Source organism: Pseudonaja textilis, chromosome 1 (assembly GCF_049901715.1).
Source record: "Pseudonaja textilis isolate UNSWEBS1 chromosome 1, rPseTex1.2, whole genome shotgun sequence".
In the NCBI taxonomy this organism is placed as follows: domain Eukaryota; kingdom Metazoa; phylum Chordata; class Lepidosauria; order Squamata; family Elapidae; genus Pseudonaja; species Pseudonaja textilis.
The window spans coordinates 188,004,830-188,027,789 of NC_141990.1; the positions used below are offsets into that span (position 1 = coordinate 188,004,830).

General features: G+C 37.9%; 2 protein-coding genes across 2 annotated transcripts in view; both read left to right on the forward strand.

Moving 5' to 3' along the window:
* The window catches only part of LOC148127971 (uncharacterized), a 47,286-nt gene extending 34,348 nt beyond the window's left edge, over window positions 1–12,938 (forward strand). Inside the window, exon 2 of the mRNA XM_087924894.1 lies at window positions 12,433–12,938. Within this exon, the coding sequence (XP_087781020.1) occupies window positions 12,433–12,938 (506 nt within the window). The remainder of the gene's footprint in view (window positions 1–12,432) is intronic.
* Window positions 12,802–22,960, forward strand: part of TLK1 (tousled like kinase 1) — a 91,091-nt gene continuing 80,932 nt past the window's right edge. The window contains exon 1 of the mRNA XM_026697067.2: window positions 12,802–13,546. Coding sequence (XP_026552852.1) covers window positions 13,351–13,546 — 196 coding nt within the window. The 5' untranslated portion in view covers window positions 12,802–13,350. The remainder of the gene's footprint in view (window positions 13,547–22,960) is intronic.

A 22,960-nucleotide genomic window follows, 5' to 3' on the forward strand; every position in this document is an offset into this window, starting at 1 on the left:
GGTTTTCAGGTGACGACACAAACTCACAACTTTGGTGTGCAACTCAGCCAAAGCAGCAAAAAGCTTTTTTAGCAATTGTAATCCTTAACCTGTGCTTAAGTCTATTTAGGAATTAGATTAAAGAGTTTTTATAACACCCATTAATTGTGAAGGTTTATGGTTTATTTCCTGGAAGGGAGGGAATGTAAGTGAATGTATCTTTTTAAAACAAAAATGTTTTACCCTGTTCACTCACAAATTGGCCTAAAAGTGGCTTTGCATATATTATGAAATATGCCCCACAGCCCAGTTAACAAGCACATGAATACCATCATTTTAACTATTGTAATTCAGAGCTTTAGGGCTATCACTTCAGTAAAATGAACAGCAACTATTATTCCGGTTTTTTGGAATGTAAACGTTCCATAAACTTTGATTCCAAATTCTAGTTCCCATAAAGCAAAAACTGTAGTTGCTCCATATTTTGATAATATGGTAAGTTTAGCTTTACTATCTTATCAAAATCTGAACCAATGGCAATTTATGATGAGATGGTAGTAAAATAACAGTATACATACTTTTTAACTGAGCTTTTTGGGTTAGCGTGTCATGAAAACACAGCTAGCGTGAATCTATTAGATCTAATTCCAACTCAGATCACAAACTCTGGAGAATTCAAGACATTATTATCTTCCTTCAAGGCTTGCAATTTAGGACTAACAGCTGCAGCAGTTAAAATACAACCAGCGCCTCTAAAATAACTGTTTCTCCTTCATATTAAGAGTAATCTGGTGTTTTACCATGAGTTTACCAATGAAATAAGATATAATTTTGCAGATATGTTATTTCATAAAGCTTTTATACATCTTGGTAACAATGCTTATGATGATAAGCTTTTGTTTGTTCCTGAAAACCTTTTCAGTTGTAACAATTTTGAATAATTTTGGAAGACAGTGATTAATCTGGTATGAGGAAATTGCTCAAAAGTAACATGGAATGACAAATAATAGCAACAACTGAATACACAAATAAGGTGTGAATGCCTACAGAAGATCCATCAATATGATTTGGACTTACAAATCAATCATACTTCCACCAAAGAGCATAAGAGATAGAGCAATGGTGAGTTTTTTGATGCCTTCAAGTCAGCCTTGACTCCTGGCAATTGCTTGGACAAGTCCCCACAGTATTATCGGTAAGATTTTTTGAAGTGGTTTACAACTCCTTAGGTCTGAGAGAGAGTACCTGGCTCAGAGTCATCCAACTGGCTTTGTGCCTAAAATGGGAGTAGAACATCTCCTAAATTCTAATCTGGTGTTTTAATCACTATACCAAACTGGCTCTCATTAGGGTAGTTACCTATACCAAGATATGAGGTTTTTTAAAATTACCTATGAATTGAGGAAGGCCCTCTTATAATTTTTTGATAATACAATAATCGATTGAATGAAAAATGGGAAGATATCATTGCTGAAAAACTTGGATGCCTTTGAAAAATATCCTAATTTGTTGCTTATGTATCTATGTTTTTGTCTGTAAAATTAGTATGTGTGGAAAATATAGTGGTCCAAAATTGCATTATTAACAATTCAAATAGATCCTCAGCATGTTAAATGGTCGGTACACTATGATAACTCAGTGTACACGGTACCTACACTAAGTTGCATGACAAGATGCTTACAAGATAAGCTAAAAATCTATCTTACAGACTTGAGGAGGTAACTAATTGCTTAAGACTGATATTAGTTTATTAACACATGTTAAAGAAAATCAAATACTGAAAAGAACATCTTGCTTGCTTTTAATTTGCTATATCAGGGCTGTCAAACTCCCATCCTGTGGGCCGGGTATGTCACGCCCATGCCTGGTTTAGCAAAGGGGGAAAAAGTCCCGATACATCACGTGATGCCGCCGTGAGTCTGTGAGTTTGGCATCCCTGTGCTATAAGTAACATGTATCTCAATCTTCTTGGGCATCCATCAGTGGTGGGATTCAAATTTTTTTACTACCAGTTCTGTGGGATTGGCTTGGTGGGCATGGCTTGGTGGGCGGAGCAGGGGAATACTGTAAAATCTCCATTCCCACGTCACTCCAGGGGAAAGATACTGTAAAATCCCCATTCTCTCCCCACCCCACTAACCTGCTTTCCAGCTCTGTTCTCCTGTGCAGGGCAACAAAATAAGACCCAGCCGATCAGCTGGAACTCAGGAGGCAGAGAATAGATGGGGGCGGGGCCAGTCAGAGGTGGTATTCCGAACTACTCAAAATTTCCACTACTGGTTCTCCAGAACTGGTCAGTACCTGCTGAATACCACCTCTGGCATCCATACAGATTAAACAACAGATCAATAATCTATAAGGGCTGAATGAAAAATAATGCTTTTGATGTTAAACATTGTCAACTGATGTACTAGAACCTTTGATAAGTCTTTTACATCTGTTATTTTACTTCAATTGGCAATGAGAAAATATTGTGTTGCTATTGTTTGTGAGAAAGAGATTTGCAGTGAGTGCTAGTCAGTGTACCTTAAGTGATACACTGCGATTAAATAACCAAAGCGGTTCCTCTAACTGAAATTCATCCATGAATGCAAATTGTTTATGGGGATGAGTATGATGACAAGAATACTATGTTTTCCTGGGCCCAAAAATGTAAAGATGGTGAACCAGGAAGATTTGATTACATGATTAAGAATGAAGTAGATAATTTGTGACAGTAGCCAATGAGTTTGACATAAAAAAAGGTTGGTAAATTAATTAAGGAGAATTGGTGGCTCACTTAAATGGAAAGTGTTATAAAGCTTGGTTTTTCACAGGAAAGTGGCTTATAGTCCTCAACTTAGGAGCATAATAAAGCCTGCCATTCTGATCATTTAATCATGATGATTACAAAGTCATCATGCAACCAATCTGTTTTTACAACCATTTTTTGTGGCAGTCATTAAACAAACCCATTGTTTGTTGGGGCATTTTTGCTGAAAACTGGAATAATACTCTGGTTTTTGCAAAAACATTGTAAATTGCAGTTATGTGACCATAGGATACTGCAAACAGGCATAAATAGGCAGCTTGCCAAATGTCCAAAATGGGGTCATGTGATTGCATAGAGTGGCAACGGCCATTGGAATCAGGTCATAAGTAGCTTTTGGAGGTCTGTTGTAACTTCAGTTGCTAAGTGACTGGTCATAAGTCAAAAATTACCTATACATCATTGATGTTGTTCAATATTGGAAGGTTTTGGTAAGATGTTCTTTGCATGCTGATAGCAGAAGCAAAACCTTCAAGAGCTGAAATTTGTCAGCAATTGTTATACTGTAAAGTATATTTCTTTACTGCATTTTGACAGCCCACAAAACAGCCTTCAATATTTTTTTTATTATAGCTTGTATCAATAAAGCAGAGTTCTGGTATCAGTTTTCCGAAAGTTTGAGAGATGATGGAGTAGATATAAGGAACAAAAACTTCATTTCAAGGACGGTCTCCAGGTTTCATTTATTACAATCTCTATATTTAAGCAAATTATGGAGGTGGAGGTGTTACTTTCCATTTAACCCACATATGAAACAATTGCACTTCCTATCAGGTTTTAGGTTAAGATAATTCTGAATTGTGTGACAAAGTAGGGGCATATTTTGATTCAGTAATAGGTGGGGCTACATTTCAGGCTGGGTTTCCTATTTATTCCAATAGTAGGGAGGTTTCTATAAAGGCAGTACACTGCATTCAAAATTTTCTGCTGAACGATTACATAAAAATCCAATCTTAGAGATTCAAAAGAAGAAAAATATAAACACAAACAAAATGCCCAATTTCTCCGTCTCATTAACCTAAGATTGCAAAATCCAGCCAACCCAAATAATTCTAGGTTTTTCTCCCTCTCCCCATAAATCTGTGGCTGAATAAGTGTGTAAATAGTGACTAAAAGCTGGTTTTAAAAAGGGGAGAATCAGAAAAAGAAACTATTGATTAAAATGACCTGCCTATAAAATATCTGCATATATGCAATTAAATCTTCCTTCTGAATATACTAGTCACACACAAAGAATTATTCCACACATAATCACACAAATGTATATGCATGTTTTCCTCTCCCTTGTATCAATCTATTAATTTATAATACATTTCACATACTTCTATGTCTGGAGTCAGAAGCCAAATACGTTCAGGTTTGGTTAAAGGGACACTGTTGGGAAATGCCACACCCTGAACAAGAACAGAAAGTCAGATATCCTGGATGAAGGCAATGGCTAATTACTTCTGTACTGTTTTCAAGAAAACTGGCTGGATAAGCTTATGAAGTCATCAGGAGTTGAGTCCAACAGTTCAGAGAATTCCACGTTTGCAATTTTCTACTATCCATGTTCTCCTCCATGAAAGCTGGGATGGGTTTCCTCTGCTCTCAGCTAGTCAAGTTGTGGCCCCTCTAGTTTACAATTACTTCCCTTCCTTTCCTTTCTTTCTGCATTAAAACCCTGAATGTGCAACTTTAGCAGACCAAACAACTTGGTGAAGGCTTAAGTTGACAAAGCTGAAATGAAGAGCCTAAGACAGGGGTGGGATGCTACTGGTTCTGCCTGGTTCTATAGAGCAACAGACACTGAACTGGTTTTGTGTTTGCTGTTGTTTGTCCCACCTGCCTGCCCGGGCTCTTACCTGTCCTTTATTTCCTGCTTTTTCAACCTCTGCTGCTTTGCACGGCACAGCTAAGGTTGAAAAAGCAGGGAAAAAGAGGCTTTTCAAATGCTGCGCACCCAAGCGCAGTGCTTTTCAGCTGTCCAGGAGGCACAGCCTAAGGTAGTTTTACACGCGAGCGCAAAACATAATCACTGAACCGGTAGTAACACCGGTTGTATCCCACCCCTGGCCTAAGACCAGATAAGTTCATTTCAAAACACAATGCAGGCGCCTTCCATGTCAAGAAAGAAGGAAATACATTACCACACAAGAGCAGGGGGGGAAAAGTCTGACATTTAAACCCTGAGACTCTTATATATACTGAGCTGGATTTGGCAGTAGCTGAATTGCTTTATTATTGGGACTTCTTGTTACTGCAATAAAAACAATTAAGCCATTTGAGGCTTGTCCTTGATGTTCCTGCCGCAAGCTCAGGAAAAGCTCTTTGTTGTAAAAGAACTTAATTTCTGAGAATATGTGCAAAATGTTATAGTTCTGTTTGGAAGACTGATTGTTAGTAGCCAGCAGTTGATATTTTCTCACAAGGAGTTAATCATTGGCAGATATTAGCAGATTCCCTTGAGGGTTAATAATCAGAACTATATAGAGGTAATTCCCCTGCTAAGGGGATGTCTTAATGTGAAGGCTTTTGTAAAATTAAAAAAAAAAACCACCATGGGGAAAAAGAGAAAGAAACTGAATTCATATGAAAGCCATAATGTGGTTTATGTGGTATAGGCGTAGCAAAATGTATGAACCCAGTTGGAGAAAGTGATCCCTGGCAGCTGGGTAATTAATCATTACTTAAGTATCTAAAAAGTAAAGGAAAAATTAGCACTTTCTAGAGGCAATCTGGTCCACTGTTGAACAGTGCTCAATATTAATACATTTCCCCTAATGCTTAGTTAAAATGTGCTTCTTTCCCACTTTCAATTTGTTTTTTGTATGATGTACTGTTTCGTAAGAAGCAACAGCACTATGTTTTTGAAAAGAAATAACCTTATTTATTATTACTAAGTTTACATTGCATGTGGTATCGAAAATTGATTTCACTCTCAAACAGCCTCTCAAGAATCAGTTAGATTCTGAAACTAGTCTCAATCAATTCCCATTAATACATACAGTAATACATACTGTATATGCTCAAGTTTTAAAGGGACAGGGTTCTATTTTTATATTTCTCTTTTTAAAAAGTAAAACAGACATTAGTAGTACTCAGTAATTAGGTATTCTACCCTGCATATTGAGTTTGATCTCTGTGGAACAAATCAAGACTGGTTTTCTAACAATAGTTTCACCCTTTTTTAGGCCTCTCATCCAGTTTGTTGTTGTTTCTTCAGGTCTCAAATTCCTCAGGAATAAATTACAAATACCTGTGTTATATCAACAGAAGCAACATTCTCAATTAGTACTTTGTAGGTTTAAGAAACAATCTTAATGAAACACATCTGCTTTTTGAATCTAGGAATTGCCTGTGAAAATTCAAATATAGATGAGTTTTTAATGCATGAAAATACAGTACTTCTGAACAATTATCAAAGGATTATTTTTGTTTCACCTGATTTTGTCTGTCTACCCTGATTTTTTTCAACATTTCAAAAAGTTTTTGAGCTATGTCATTGCAACTGAATTCTCTCTCTACCTCCTCCCTCTTTATATGTATATATATTAAAGCTAATGTTATTCCTTCAAAGTGATAATGTTTTGTAATATTATTAAAAAGAGTTTGACTCTGTTTTCGATAAGCCTATTAGGCTACAGATATCATGCACAGTGATTTTTTCCTCCATGGCACAATGATCCAGCCACTCCTCTCCCAATTAACTCACTCACCTTTGTAAACAGGCATCATAAGTCCAGACACCTGGATTCTGAATGCTGGCCACTTTTATAGTGCTCCTAGCTATCCTAAGGAATCCTAGGAAACCACTGCTTTCTGTTTCACTTGCCTTTGATCTGATCTGATCATTTCTTTTTCTGGAACATAAAAACATGTCACACTGTGGATCCTTTCTACTTCCATCCATTACTGTCCATTTTCCACCCTCCCCACTAGGGAGGTTATAGGGAGGCGAAAATCACAATGCCAGTAGAGATTATGCTTTTATTGCCCATTATTATGGAGCCTTTCCAGGACATTGTTGTGATTTCCAAAGCAAGAAGAACTAGTTAATTCTTTAAACACATAATAGCTATTCAGTGTCTATTTGAAGGAAAATCTAACTTCTGTGGGGATAGTGGATACATCAATCAACCCTTTCTTCTTTGTCAACATGGTGGCCACATGCCTGCCCAACATGTGGCAGAACATTCCGTGCCCGTACAGCCTGACCAGCCACCCGTGGACAGCCCATAACCCGGTAGATGTCAAGGTCCTCTTTGAACACAAACATCATCACAACATGTAAACCTCCCAATCAAGTGGGTCAGGTGAAGAGGAACACTGTGACATCCTTAATTTACAGAGTTTCTCTAAAGAAATTTTGCAAGGTATGCCAGGTTTAGGGAAAAATATGCCTGAATGTCCCATTGTAACCTGTAATTGTAAACTCACTGTCCTACATTAATAGGTGATCTTAATATAGTAAGAAAAATAAACACTCTTTTCTGCTAGAGTAAATATAATCAATCATTCTATACAATGGTTATTATATTGCATCATCTACTAACTGTTCTTTTTTTGTTTTAGGGTTTATTTATTCAGCATATTTTACATTAATGAACATGTTCAAATTCAGTACTCATGTTTGGCCAGTATTAAACTTTCTGAGTCTCTCTTTTGTATTTTTTTAAGGTCCTGCTGGCCCTCCTGAATCATCTGGTTTCTATTAGCAATTTGGGATGTAACATATAGAAACTCACCCATCCTACCATTTGTTAACTAAAGATTTTACCAATCTTTATAATAAAACAGAACATAGAGACAATACATTGCTATACGAGTGACTCTAAACAGATTTAAACCTACTTCAAATATGACTGAGTAGTTTGGTCATGGATATTATATGTAAGAATCAATTAATTTGATCAACTGTACTGGGTAAAGTTCCACGATCATCAAACTTTACCAGGATTAAAATTCAGCTCCTGCAGTTGCAACTGAGAAGAACATTATGGGAAATCTGAGATATACACTAGCTAGGCATTTTCTAACCATAGGTACCAAAGGTTTGCTGTGGCCTTTTTGAAATTTAAATATATAAAAAGTTGATTACACAAGTGTAATACTTTTTCCATCCATAGGCTGACCGTGAATTCAGTTCTCTCTGTTTCCATCTTTGTGACGCTTTTGTACATGTTACAAACTTCCAATAATCATTTATATATGAATGTTATTCGAAAACTATTTTTTAAAGGACGAAGGACAATTTGATCTATCTGCTATTGCAATCAAAATGCCCAAGAGTGGCAGTTGTTTTAAATAACTTTTTTAGCTTTGTAAAGGCCTTGCATCAATCCCCTTATTTTTTTTTTTGTTCCTTTCTTTCTTTAAATGAGAATTCTAAGGTTATTATGTGCTTTGGCGGGATTTCAATATATCCACTTGCTGGGGGTGATGTGTTCCAGATTACTCTTATTCTCACTAGATCAATTTGCATCCCATTTTCCAGGTATTATTTCCCCCAAGTAGGTGAGTCTTTTTCATTCTGAATGTACATTACTGCTTTTTAAATTTCAATGTCTGCTCAAGCCCTCTCTAGAGTTTGTCATAACATCTGATCATATTCTTCTTTACTTTAGCTTCTACCCGAATATATTTATTCTCACAGCTGGAACCTCATCATATATTGTACTTTTCTATAAAATACTTCTGGAGCAAATTTTAAAGCAAAGAACATCACAAGAAAATAGTGTCTTATAAATGATGTATTAAAGATCATGGCTTTGACCTATTTTAATATTCAGGAATATTTCCAAATCCTAAAGTTGCATCTAGAACTAAAGAAAATATTTTCCATGAAAATTTCCATGAAATACCTTGTCGGAATAAGATATGCATATTAAATTTATTTCTAGACATAGCATGACAGGGTTTTTTAACCTGTTATGACAAATGAATGTATTCTATTAGTGAATTCTTCACATTGTCAATTTCCAAGTAACTATTTCCCTTGTCAACTTTTCCAAGTAAATATTTTCTTCCAGTTTTGGTTAATCTTCACATTTAATAAACATCATCTCTATACCCACAACTGTCATTTATGAAAAGGACAGAATCTATTTGATCTGAGAACTTTTGGCAGGTTGATCCAAAGCCACCTAAAACTAATTTTGTTCTGCCCACATTTTACCATGTTGTCAATAAGGATTTAATGGAAGACCTTGTTATAGGCCTTATAGAAGGCTCTGAATGTAGCAGACAGGATGGTATTGGAAATCAATAGGAGTTAACAGTTTAGCAAGTTGTGGAAGTCCTTAGAATGGATTCATTTAGTAGGTCATCCAAGTATCTAGAAAAGTGGATATTTCTACCTCAACATGGGAGACTGGGCTACTTGTATGGGAGCATGGGCACTCATTCATGTTGGTTGTACAAAAAGAAGGCAAATCTGTCTGAAAATGAATATATGTAGCAGGATCAAAAAGCAAATTGTGGACAACAAAACACAAACATGTTGTAGAATCTACAGGTTTACAATCAAGATAATTTTACAGACTACATGCCCTATAATTTGTTTTAACAGCTGTTATTATCAAGGTGATAGCAGTGGCAAAGCTTTGCTTTGGATATTCAAAACATCAGTAGCCTGTAAAGTTTGCTACCTGAGCTTGTACATCAGTTGAGACTTCTCTTACTTTACTCCTCTCTACACTAGTAGTATCTAGACTAGATTATTGCTATATATTATAGAATAAAATTCTTTATTGGCCAAGTGTGAATGGGACACACAAGGAATTTGTCTTTGGTGCATATGCTCTCAGTGTACATAAAGAAAAAATAAAATACATTCATCAAGAATCATAAGATACAACACTTAGTGATAGTCATAGGTTACTAATAAGCAATCAAATCATACCAGGAAACAAATAAAACTATATACATTGTAAAGATACAAGCAACATAGTTATAAGTGGGAAGAGATAGGTACTAGGAAGGATGAAAATAATGCAATAAAGGTAAAGGTTCCCCTTGCACATACATGCTAGTCCTTTCTGGCTCTAGGAGGTGATGCTCATCTCCGTTACAAAGCCGAAGAGCCAGCTCAGTCCGAAGACATCTTCATGTTCATGTGGCCAGAATGATTAAACACCGAAGGCGCACAGAACGCTGTTATCAATGTGTCTGTTTGCATTTTTACATGCATTTGAACTGCTAGGTTGGCAGAAGCTGGGACAATTAAGGGGAGCTCACTCCATTACACAGTGCGAGGGATTCGAACTGCCGAACTGCTGACCTTTTTGATCGACAAGCTCAGCATTTTAGCCACTGAGCCACTGCTACAGTCTTAGTAAATAAGATGACGGTGTTGTGGGAATTAGTTGTTTAGCAGAATGATGGCATTCGGGGAAAAACTGTCCTTGTGTCTAGTTGTTTTGGTGTGCAGTGCCCTATAGCGTTATTTTGAGGGTAGAAGTTGAAACAATTTATGTCCAGGATGTGAGGGGTCTGTAGATATTTTCACAGCCCTCTTTTTGATTTGTGCAGCATACAGGTCCTCAATGGAAGGCAGGTTGGTAGCAATTGTTTTTTCTACAGTTCTAATTATCCGTTGAAGTCTGTGTCTGTCTTGTTTGGTTGCAGAGCCAAACCAGACAGTTATAGAGGTGCAGGTGAGACTCAATAATTCCTCTGTAGAACTGAATCAACAGCTCTTTGGGCAGTTTGAGCTTGTTGTGCTTTTCTGATGTTTTTGATGTTAGATGTCCATTTTAAGTCTTTGAGATATGATAGGACCTAGAAACTTGAAGGTCTTTACTAAGACTGTTCAAAAACTGCAGTTGATCTAAAATCTGGCAGCAGTATTAATGGGATTGGTTTGCTACTATTCTGGGCTGCAAAATCCTGGATGATGGTTAGATGGTTGCAAAGAAAGTAGCCATCCAGACTTTTGTAACCCAAATCAGGTAGCCCTAGTTTCATGGCTCATAAATAAACCAACTATCTTTGTGACCGAGCGGTCTGCTTTTAAATCCAATTTAACTCTCTTTATAACAGTATAATGGATTTCACTGGTAGAGCAATTATTTTTTCTTCTTCTCTTCCCTGAAGACACACATATCGTTCAGGAGACTCTCGGGAGTTTATCTGGAGCGCACACTGAGATTGCACAGGGAATGAGAGTAACTGTATTTCGAAGATTTGTGAACATAAGTCTCCCATGTAACATTGGATGGAATCTAATCTCATATTTAAATATCCAAATGAGGTACAATTGAACTTGTCCTAGCGAGCAGACCCTGTGAAAAATGTGTTGGGGAATACAGATAGTTCTCAACTTACAACAGTTTATTTAGTGACTGTTCAAAGTTACAACGGCACTGAAAAAAGTGACTTATGACAATTTTTCACATTTATGACCTTTGCAGCATCCCCATGGTCATGCGATTTAGATTTGGATGCTTGAGAACTGGTTCATATTTATGATCATTGCTGTGTCCTGAGGTCATTTGATCACTTTTTGTGACCTTTTGACAAGCAAAATCAATGGGAAAGCTTGGTTCAATGAACTAGTGTTGTTAATTTAACAACTGCAGTGATTCACTTAACAAAATGTGGCAAGAAAAGTTGTAAAATGGGGCAAAACTCACTTAACAAATTTATCAGTTAGCAACCTAAATTTTGGACTCAATTGTGGTTGTAAGTCAAGGACTACCTGTACATGAACCAGAAGGCACCCATGTTACATTACTTTTCCTTCTTTGGATAGATCTGCCATTTGAGGCTTTAGAGAAAGAATATTTTGTATAGTGGTCCCTAATATTATTTCCTACATATGTAGCGCAATGTAATGTTTACCAGGGATAATAATTACTATTTTAAGCCAGTCAGCAAAATCTTTCCTGTTATTATGAACGTTTAATGATTTTTTATGATTCTGTCAAAAGAATCCCCCTGAAATATTCTCAACTCCTTTTGTTTCATTTTCTATTGTATTCAGTGGTTTTAATAGCTACAGGAAAAATGTCATCAGTTTTTGCACATAAATAAATCTTCCCATTTCAATATAGGCACAGAAGTGAATAATAATCTGAACATGCAAAAGTGGCTGTTATTCCAAGTTAATTATTGCAGAACAATGTGATTGAGAATCATATCTGCCCTTTGAAAATCAGCCAGATTATTCAGTCATCCTACAATGATTTCTAAATTATCAGGTGAAAGATTGACTGAGTAATATCCATACATCTAAATAACTATCAAGATCAAGTTGTTGGGTTTTTTTAAAAAAATCTCTAGCTTCAAGATCATCTTAATTGTTGTCCTATTGGATAAGACCCAAAGTCTAATTTAGCATGCTGTTCCTAGCAGTTGTCATACAGGTTTTTAGGAGGTCAGAAAGCAGAGAAAATGGCAACCTGCTTTTATTGATCATAGCATTTGGCATTGAAAGGTATATTGCTCGTGAACATAGCCGCTCCACTCACAGATCGATCGTCTATTAATTCGTACAATCCCAATTTTTAATCTGCGGCCCTCCAGAAATTGGTGGACATCAAGCCCCATCCAACAGCCAAGCAATCCCATCTCTGGAAAGGCAGATTTCCCATCGCTGCTTTTGTGATTTATTATTTTTTTAAAAATGATTTATGTTCTTTCTTCTTCTTCTTCCCTTGGAGCCTACTTTCTCCTCCATGCGGACAACAACTTTGAACACCCTGGCGGGGGTGGGGCGGCCACATTTTATGGAAAAGGACTTGCCGAAGTTGCCCGCAGGGAGAGCCGCGCGGGCAACAGGGGCGACCGACTCCTCCATGCAAGGAGCCGGCTTCGGCTGCGGGCGCGGCGGCTGAACGGAGGGCGTGCGACGCGCGCCGGGCTGGGAGGCGAGCCAGGCCAGGCACTGCGGGACCGTCTCAGCCGCCGAGCCGCTCACCACCAGGCCAAAGAGGGCGCGTCGCAGGGCGGCGCGACGGCCTGCTTGCATGGAGGAGCAGGGGGAGGAGCAGGTGCCCCAGCCGACTGCGTGCGCCGTCCTTCTCTCAGGCGAGCTGGAGGGGCCGCCAGCGCTACCGCCGAGATGCACAGCAGCAGCGGCAGCAGCAGCAGCAGCAGCAGCGAGAGCAGCACGCCGGCGTCGCCGTTCCCTCACCATTTGCCAGCCCGCGATCTTCTCTGCGCATGACCCCTCCCTGCCGCCCGCTCCCTAGCAGGGGAGAAGGTTAGGCGGAGAGAGGATTTCCTCCGTCTTCCACATTGGAGGCTGCTCCGAGGCGACGCAGTGCAGAGGTGTGGGCAGGTTGCTCCGGCCTGAGACTCCGACGCCTCCGAAGACGCCGCGTTTCCTCGGCCGCCTGTCGGACAGCACGGGAGCTCCTGCCCGGACGCGCGGCGGCCTCCCCCGCAGCCCCGCCGCCGTGTTCCCGCGTCCGGGGATCCCCGCTCCCCGTTTCCTCCGTCCCACTCCCGGCCATGACCGCGGCGGCGGCGGTGGCAGTGGCGGCCGGGTTGCTGGTCGCGTCTCCGCCGCCGCGCCGCCTCTTCCCCAAGTGCTGCTGCCCCCGGCGGCTGCCGCCGGGCTCCAAGAAAGTAGCTTGATGAGTGTCCAAAGTAGCAGTGGAAGTTTGGAGGGGCCGCCATCTTGGTCCCGGCTCTCCACGTCCCCACCGAGCCTGCAGGGCTGCTCCGCGGCGGCGGCGGCGGCAGCGGCGACAGCGGCAGCGGCGGCGGCAGCGGCCGTGGCGGCCTCAGCGGCGGCCTCCCTGCTCCATAACAACACGCCGCTCAAGGAAGGTAAATAGGCGAAGGGAAGCGAGAAAGCGCTCCAGAGGCTCTGCTTCCGCGGCGGGGAAGGGGAGGTGAGGAGGAGGAAGAAGATGATGATGATGACGGACTGGCTGATGTGGGGAATGGGCCCTTAGGGAGGGAGGGGCACGGCGGTGTCAATAGCATCAGCAACCTCGGCAGGCGCCGCCGCCTGAGGCCAGCGCCTGGTTTGCTTGGGACCGAGTGCGCGATGAGGGCAGCGAGAAGAGGCGAGAAATGTCTTCCTTCTGCATCCGAGGGTGGAAGGTCTAGACTCTGCCCCCCCCCCCGCTCCCTCCCAGGCAGGCTCCTCAGGAAAACTCCAGCCCTAATGTAGCCATTTATTGCAGACTGTACCCCCCCACCCCCACCCCTCGGGGTCGACTTAATTCCTTCCACCCTCTCACTTTTCAGTGCTTGTTGGGAAGAGGGTAGATTTTAATGCCTCCAACAGTTCCTTGACAAATAAGGGTCTTCAATAGATAGCCTTCCTCCTCTTTGTTTTTAAATTGATTTCTTTTCTTTATTTATTTTTTTTAACAAAAGGGAAATAATTTTGCAAATTTCTCTCCCCCGTAGTTGATTATTTCTTATTGCAAATTAAAAAAAAAAGGCGGCTCTCCCCCCTTCCGCTGATGGTGATAATGGTGATGAACGTGGCTGTTGCTTAAATGAAAAAAGGGTCGAATCGTTCTGGCATCATGGAGGTGCAGGATGGTGGAAAAGAGACAAAGATCGACGCACTTATTGGTACAGGGAAGAGACTTTCTTCAGTCGTAGGTTTCTCGCAGAAGTGAAGGGAGATGTGTTAAAATCCGGGGCGCAGAATAACTGCAACTTTCCCCCTTTTCTCCATTGCATCTAAGACGATTTTTCCCCCTTTCTTCCCTCCCTCTTTTCCTTCCCCCACCCTCTCCTAGCAGAACGACAGTGAGAGAGCAGGGTGTTGTGGGTGTTTGCAGGGAATATCTGTATGAAGGTTATGTGCAAACAAGTCTTTTTTATTGTTTGTCCATTTCCCCCCCTTCTTTCTTGCATTAAACTGTGTTGCCACAAGATGTAGCAATTATACTGTTTTATGAAATGATTAATTTTAGTTAAAATGTTGGTGAGCAGGGGATATAAAGGAACTTTGACTCAACAACATATGGTATACTGGAAGAATGAATACTGCATATTCATGATTTTTGGATTTTGATAGCTCTTTGACCAGAGTGCTTACTCCAGTGAATTCAATGCCTTTTGCCTTTTGTTTGTGTTGTATATGTGTTTCTAAAATAAGTAGTTCCTGAGAAGTACATAAACTTTTAAATATGAGAAATATTACATTGTTTTTGACAAAGTAGATATTTCCAGATCAAAATACATTTATATGATAAAGAAAATTGTTGGTATTTGTCAGTAACATCTTTAAAGGTCTGAAAATAATCAGAATCCTGGCCATACATGGTGGAGTATCTTATCTAGTTTCCTCCATTTAGACATGTATGAATTTTGTCATTTTTGCACACGTTCTTAGATAGGAAGCTGAAAATGCTAAGCCCTGGTTCAGATGAAGGTAGTATAGAAAATACCTGAAATTGTTTGGTTTATATCATGTATTACATTGAACGATATTACATTTGGTTCTTTCTGGTTTCTTTGGGGAAATTAAACTTGAAAAGCTAAAGTTTTATATATATATATATATATATATATATATATATATATATATATATATATATATATATATATATATACACACACACACACACACGTTTGAACCAGGTTTATTAAGCTGCTGCTAACGCACAGTTGGCTAACTGGTTAACTCCATTAATATGTATAGTAATCTTTGGTCAGTCTTTATTTTAGATCAGTAAACCTATCTAGCAACTTATTTATATTGTTTGAAATACATAAATAGACCTTACCCATTTTCTGGCTGCATTTTCTACTTGCAGTACTTGCTGTACCTAATATTTATCTACTGTGCTGAGATATTGGTTTTCTCATTTTGTTAATTCAACTTGCAAGGCCATCATGGATAGTAATTGCTTCAGTAACTCTTTCAGAAGACAATTTGCTGGCATTAAAGTTTATCCCTGGCATTGGGAGCTAGAAATATTACTTCAGTGATACAAAGATAATTTCCATGTCACATGAGAACTTTAATCCACCCTCTGACCTTTAGTACTTGTTATAAACCTATGAGTTCCCCTTGCATCTTTCATTTAAATAATAAACCTTATGAAAAAAAAGTGACACTGGAGAGCAGGGTGAACAATCAACAAAACTAAGGCCATATGGAGATCTCAGATTAATTTAACAAAGGCCTTGTCTTAGAAGAAGATTTTTTTTTTACTGTGGTCAATGACCAATGTATAATAAAACTCATTAACATAAAACAGGCTGCATGGATAGGTATGGCAATGTTGGCCTAAATTCAAAAGTTCTCTGAAATTCAAAAGTTCACTACAAACAATCATTCCATGCTGGGGCAATAAAAAGAGCATCTTGTCCTAACTTGCAGATTGGTGGAGTGGTGGGGGGTACAGAGAAAATCAGAATAAAATATTAAAAAGAAACAATTGGACATGAGAAACAGAAAAGAGCTTTAGAAATAGATAACCCCAACTAGCCTTAGGCCCTGCTCACTGCTTGCTTAGGCCTCACCCACTGTTGATGTGCTGTCCTCAATAGATCACTTCTAGGGGAAGTGGCCATTGAACAAAAAGAATTGCCTGCCTTTACTGTGTTTATAAGGCATTTACTGTAGCCATGTTTAAAATTGGGCTGCATACTTTTAAATTGTAATTCTTTCTAGTTGCTCTGTGATCACAGACAATAACCCTCTAAAGTCTCTGCATTCACTTTTCAAGCATTTGAAGTAATCAATATAAAACAAACATACAGGTAGTCCTCAATTTACAACCAATCATTTAGTGACCATTTGGAATTACAGCAGCAATGAAAAGTGATGTGATTGTTCACACAACCATTGCAACATCCCCATGGTCTTATGATCAAAATTCAGATACTTGGCAACTGACTCATATTTATGATGGTTGGAGTGTCACAGATCATGTGGTCACCTTTTGCAACATTCTGACAAACAAAGTCAATGGGGAAACCAGATTCGCTTAACAGCTTTGTTACTAATTTAATTGCAGTGATTCACTTAATAACTGGCAAGAAATGTCGCAAAATGGTGCAAAACTCAACTGTCTTACTCAGCAACAGAAATTTTGATTGTGGTCGTAATTCAAGGACTTTAGGCAACAAAAGTGAACATACATATAAAGCATAGCTTTCATATAAAGATTTCTAAAAATAATTAAGTATTTGTAATTTTTGGAGAGCACATGAGGTAGCTAGATTGGAAGATGCAATCCCCTAAGAAGATCATTGGGATACTAACAAATATGAAATATTTCACTAACTGCAGAAGTAAAGATTTAGAGTATTGTACAATATCTGACTTTGAGAAAGAAGTAGTATTTTAAAAAGTGAGATAATTTTTGAAAATATCAAGCATACAATTTTATGAACGCAGTACATTTTTGACTAGGGCCTGCAACTCTGTTTATTGGCATGTCACAGGATGTCTTCCAGTGATAATCTTTTTTAATCTTGGTATTTTTTATCTGATTTTTGAAGGAAAGTATAATGGAAAGTAGGTGGTAAACTGCTTCTTGTCCTCACTTTTAAAGCATCTCAAAATTTGGTATGTTTTGTGATGGCAAGTTAGTGGAAGGTATATGAGTGGTTTGCTTCTCAGAGATCTTTTATTTCTACACTAATACGTTGATTTGTGAAGAAAACTAAATCATGCTGTCCAAAATGGGCCACTTTCTCACTGAATGTCAGAATTGGGATTCTGAGGGGCTGACCATCTCTTAATATAGTATAGCAATCCCATGCATGATTACTGAGAAGTTAGTGCCACTGTTTTTAAAGGAATGTGGTCTCTATTGATTAAGGCTATGTACTATGCATGGCCAACAGTATCAGCAGGTATTTATAACTTGTAAATCATAGTAAGAACTGCTGTATCTTACATTACAAAATTATAGAATGCATCAGTTTAAATTGTCTTTATAGCTCACCTAGTCCAGGGCAGGAATCAATTGAACCCTCTCTATTGATTCATCCATCCCCTTTCTGAAAGTCTTCTACAGGGCGGAATTATTTCCTATGGACATTTGTATGGAGGTAGACAAATGGCAAAAACATAAATGACAATTCAGACGTCAGGATATAAGTACATGGGTTGGTTTTATATGACGACATCCCCACGTGTATGTCATTTTGGCATAATTGCTGTGTACATACATGCTGTTGTTCATTGTTTTAAGCAGAGTGTGCCAGTATTATATCTTACCACAAAAACATTTCTCTTAATGCCCATTAGTAAGGGTCAGTATTTCTTTTATCATATATCTGTATTTATTTAAGATTAGATAGCCATATTTTTTTTGTGTGTGAATCTTCTGGTTCAGTGATACCCATAGTACCATGACAAGGCTATCAATGTTATTTATTGATTTTTGGTGAAAATGGTTTGCACATTTATTTGTTTTTATTTTATATTATGGATTGTGATTTTAAAATTTATTTATTAAAATTATATAACCCTGCTCTTATGCAGTATAATCTTGGGCAACTTACAAACAGGAGTGGGATTCTATCAGTTCGCATTTGTTCGCTAGAACTGGTTGTTAGCATTCTAAGCAGTTCGGAGAACCTGTTGTTAAAAGAAATTACTGGCCTAATCCTGTAAGGAAGGCAGGAAGGAAACATTCTGGTGTTGCTTACAGAAACTGCCTCTCTGTTAACCCTTATTACATTCTTGGCAGGACTAGACTTCCTGTCTCAGGAACTTCTCTGGAGTTTTTTTTCCCTCCTTTGCTGGTCCTTTGCTTGTGTGGCATGACCATTCAAAGTTACAGTGGCACTGAAAAAAGTGACTTATGACCATTTTTCACACTTATGACTCTTGCAGCATCCCCACAGTCATGAGAGGCCAGGCGAGGAGATGTGTGCCTCAATGTGAGTGATATTGAGCTGGCCACACCCAGCCAATAGCATGACCACCAAGCCATGTCCATCCAGTCAAATGACCACCAAACCACGCCTACCACCTAAGCCACGCCCACAGAACCGGTTATTAAAAATTTTTGAATCCCACCCCTGCTTACAAACAATAATAAAAGCCTAGAACTAACCTAAAACTCCTAATGCCCTTAAAACAACATAACCTTCATTTCTCTAAATGATTTTTCTGGACTTCAGCCATATAGTTCCCTAGTATTTTAAAGAAAAAACAGGCCTTGAGGGTTTATCGGAAGACCCAGATCTCAAGGGAAATGGTGTTCCAAAGGACAGGGAAAATTATTAAGCAGGCATGTTGTCTAGTTCTTGCTGGATGATAATACTTACTTATTAAATTTATATGCTGTCCATTTCACTGTCAAGAGACTGAATGGCATACAATGTTATAAAACAGCAATATAAGGGAAAGGACCAAGGGTGGGGGCTGTACTGTTTGATCTGGTAAAATGGAAGGTAACCTCAGGGAAGAGATAGTCCCACAAATTTTAAAAGTGATAATTAATACCTTGAATTGCACCCAGAAAGAAACTGGAAATCAGTGCAGCTTGCGCAGCAGCAATGTAACATGGGCAGACTTGGGGCACCCAAATTATTTGTACTGCTTTATCCTGGACCAATTGTTATTTCTGCATGGTTTTCAAGGATATTTCCATATAGAATATGTTGCACTTGTTCTGTTTGTATCTGGCACTCTATCATAGTACTCATATCTATACCTAATAAAATTCAAAATTATTGTGATAGCTTATAGAAAAAGTTGAAAGTAACATAATAAAATTAAAAAGAGACACATGCATAATTCTTCACTTAAGAAACAAAGCAAATGTGCAAGTAGAAAAGTAGAAGTAACCTGAATTAGTAATGATATGAGAGAAAAATACTATTGGAATAATAGTTGATTGCAAAGTAAATATAAGCCAGCAAAGTTAGGTGACTGCAAAAAAGATCAAAACAATTTGACTTTGCATCAAAAAGAACTTCCAAATCAGAAGAAGTAATTGTTCCTCTGTATTGTATTTCAGTTAGATTTGCATGTTACATATTAAACCATTTCTGTTTTGGGCATCATATTTTATTGAATCAGGCTAGAATAGATGAAAGAAGGGTAGGAAAGATAATTACAAGGCTAAATGATAAGTCTTATGAAGAGAGATTGGAGCTGAGCATGTTTAAATTTGAGTAACAATGACTGAGCAGAATGTGAGAGCACTCCTACGATAAGTCTTTGAAAGAATGTTATATAAAAGAAAGTCAAGACTGTGTTTCTCTTGCCCAGGACTACAGAATATGAAATAATTGATTTATGTTGCAGGAAGGCAGATAATTTCTTAACAGGAAGAGCAGTTCAGTAGTGGAACCAGTTATCCAAAAGGTTGGTAGGTGCACCTTCATTGGATGCGTTCAGGTGGATACTAGACAGCATCTGCCTGGGATGCTTTATTTGAGTTTTAGCACTGAGCAGGAATTAGGATTAGATGACCCAGTGGTCCGTCTCAACACTTTTATTTCAAAATGTTAATATTTTCAGAATATTTTTTAAAAAATGAGAATTGAAACTAGTTATAATCGGGATTAAGAACTAGTGTCATTTTTAAATGTCTGCAAACAAAATGCTGGAATTGCATAGGATTAGTTGTGATTCTAAGAGGGATGCTATTAGCTGAAAGGGATTACAGGTAGTCCTCGATTTACGACCTTAGTTGAGCTCAAAATTTCTGTTGCTAAGTGAAATATTTGTTCAGTGAGTTTTGCTCCATTTTACAGGCTTTCTTGCCATAGCTGTTAAGTGAATCACTGCAGTTGTTAAATTAGTAACAAGGTTGCTAAGTGAATCTGGCTTCCTCATTGATTTTGCTTGTCAGAAGTTCGCAAAAATTGATTACATGACCCCGGGACACTGCAACTGTCATAAATATGAGCCAGTTACCAGGTCTCTGAATTTTGATCATAATGACCTTGGGGATGCTGCAATGGTCGCAACTGTGAAAAATGGTCATGTCAATTTTTCAGTGCTGTTGTAATTTCAAATGGTCACTAAATGAACTGTTGCAAGTCAAGGACTACCTGTATTTCTGTATGGATATTTATTGTCTTTGATCTGCCAACCACAAGTTGCTGAGATAGGTGAGAGATGAAAACTTGCCCCCTCTTCAGTCATTGGCATTTTGGGATGCTGATAATAGTAAAGGTTTTTACAATTACATACTGCCTAGCAAAGAAAATCAACTTTTTATTATTAAGTTGATTCTCATTGCTAGGCAGTATCTAATTGTAAAAACTTTTTAAAAATATTGTTTGGCAGCTTCTGATAATGAATATTTCTTTAAATAAAAGAGTAAACTTACACATTTACAAAATAAAATTTCAGAAAAAAAAAAATTTAAATATGTGAAGGAACTTTCACTATTTCAAAATTAATAAATTTGTAATTAATGATTAAAAAGTTCACTGAGTTTGGGCATCTTTGAGTGGATAAAAGTGCTGCTCTAGACCTATGTGAGTCAATTTCATGACTTACACTTATTTTAACACATGAAATTATTGAAAATAATTTATATGACTAATTCATAATGTGACTTATTTTTTACTTAGTAGGCTGTACATACCCAATCATTGGGTAGTTCACAAGAGAGATCGAAAATATAACCGTATTAATGCTTTGGAAAAATTCAAAATATGTGTTTTTCCTATTGTGTTTGTGACATATTAAGCAAAAAACCAAGTTAATAATTATGCACTATCATTTTATATTCTGTCATATCCACAACACCATCTTAAGTTTACTTTAATGAGAAACTGAAAACAAGATTATTAATGGTAATTAGTTTTGTTGTTTTTGATAACTATTCATAGCAGGATAAAAGCTGGAGTTTTTGACTTTGCATTTCTCAGAGGCAGGTTACTCCTTGCCCTGTATTTCCAGTCTGGTGTGGAAGTTAGAAGCTGGTCACATGTTGTAATACTAGAACCACAGATTGTGTTCACAGATACATGGCAAAATGGTATAACTACAGGGTCCTTTTGAATAACTAGGATGTGGTATCTGAATTGTATCCTGTAACAAAAAGTCACACGATAAGCTATGTTTAGTTAGCCTTAACATGGTATATGAACCTCAACAACAGATTAGATTGTGATTTACATACTTTTTCTTAACTATACTGTATAACCTTATTATATTATTCTGGTGTGTCAACTAAGTCAGGAGTAATAGTAATTTGTGGTTAAGCAATCACTATACCACTGGGAAATCCACGAAGATTGCATGAGTATCTGAAGACTTTGCTGCTCCCACTTTATTTTCACTCCCCATGGACATGCAATGGTTTTGTTTTGCAAACAAAGGAGCTGGAAGAAAGAACAAGTCTTTCCTTATCCAAATTGTCAAGGAGGTGGCTTCAACCAACCAGGCCATCACAGGCTACATTAGTTGATGCTTGCAAAAGAGAGACATTTGCAAAAAAAAAAAAAAAAGAGTACTAGGTAAAGCAAACTTTTTTGGATTACTGATCAGAAAGGAGGGGGGAATTAATGAACTGGTAAACTGTGGTTTGCTTTGGGATCTGGTATATATTTCTTGGTTGAAAGTTTATTGTTATTGTTAAGTTATAACTGTGACATTCAAAAATGTGTCACACTAAAATGATCAGTGCATCTTAAAAAATTTTTTAAATCTTTTTATCTTGAATTTAAACTTTGACATTTTTATTGTGTTGTTGTGATTAATAGATAAATTTCTTTATTAAACTTTACATTGCAGTAGTCCTGTCATGATCTATGTATGGAGTCATAAGAATTCCTTTAATTTGTTATCAGGAATTGGCAAAATTTTATTTAAGCAAGATGTTTGAATCATACAGTGCCCTAAGCTGAAATATAACTTGGTTAGTTCTGACTTAAGAATCTTGTACCCAATTATTGTGATTTGTAAATAATATTTAATGCTTTAGTATATTGTGTGTTGTATGTCAGTCCATTGTTATTTAGCTTGAAAACCCAAGTTATACAGCATGTGAATCTACTTGTATGATCACTTTTATGGAAAAATCTTTCTATAGCTTGGGCATATTATTTTCTCTTTAAAATATTAAAATCTATCTCACTAAATTCTATAAATTGTTTTTCAGGAAGCTTTTTTGTAAACAAGCACCTACCTGTTTAGATTGCCTGTCAAATAAAGGTTATATAATATAGAATGGTTAGTGTCTTCACTTATGCTTAAATCTGAATCAAATTCATTGATGCGATGCTGCATAATTTGAATTATGAACAATTATACTGACTTTGGAATTCAGAATGGGCTCTCAA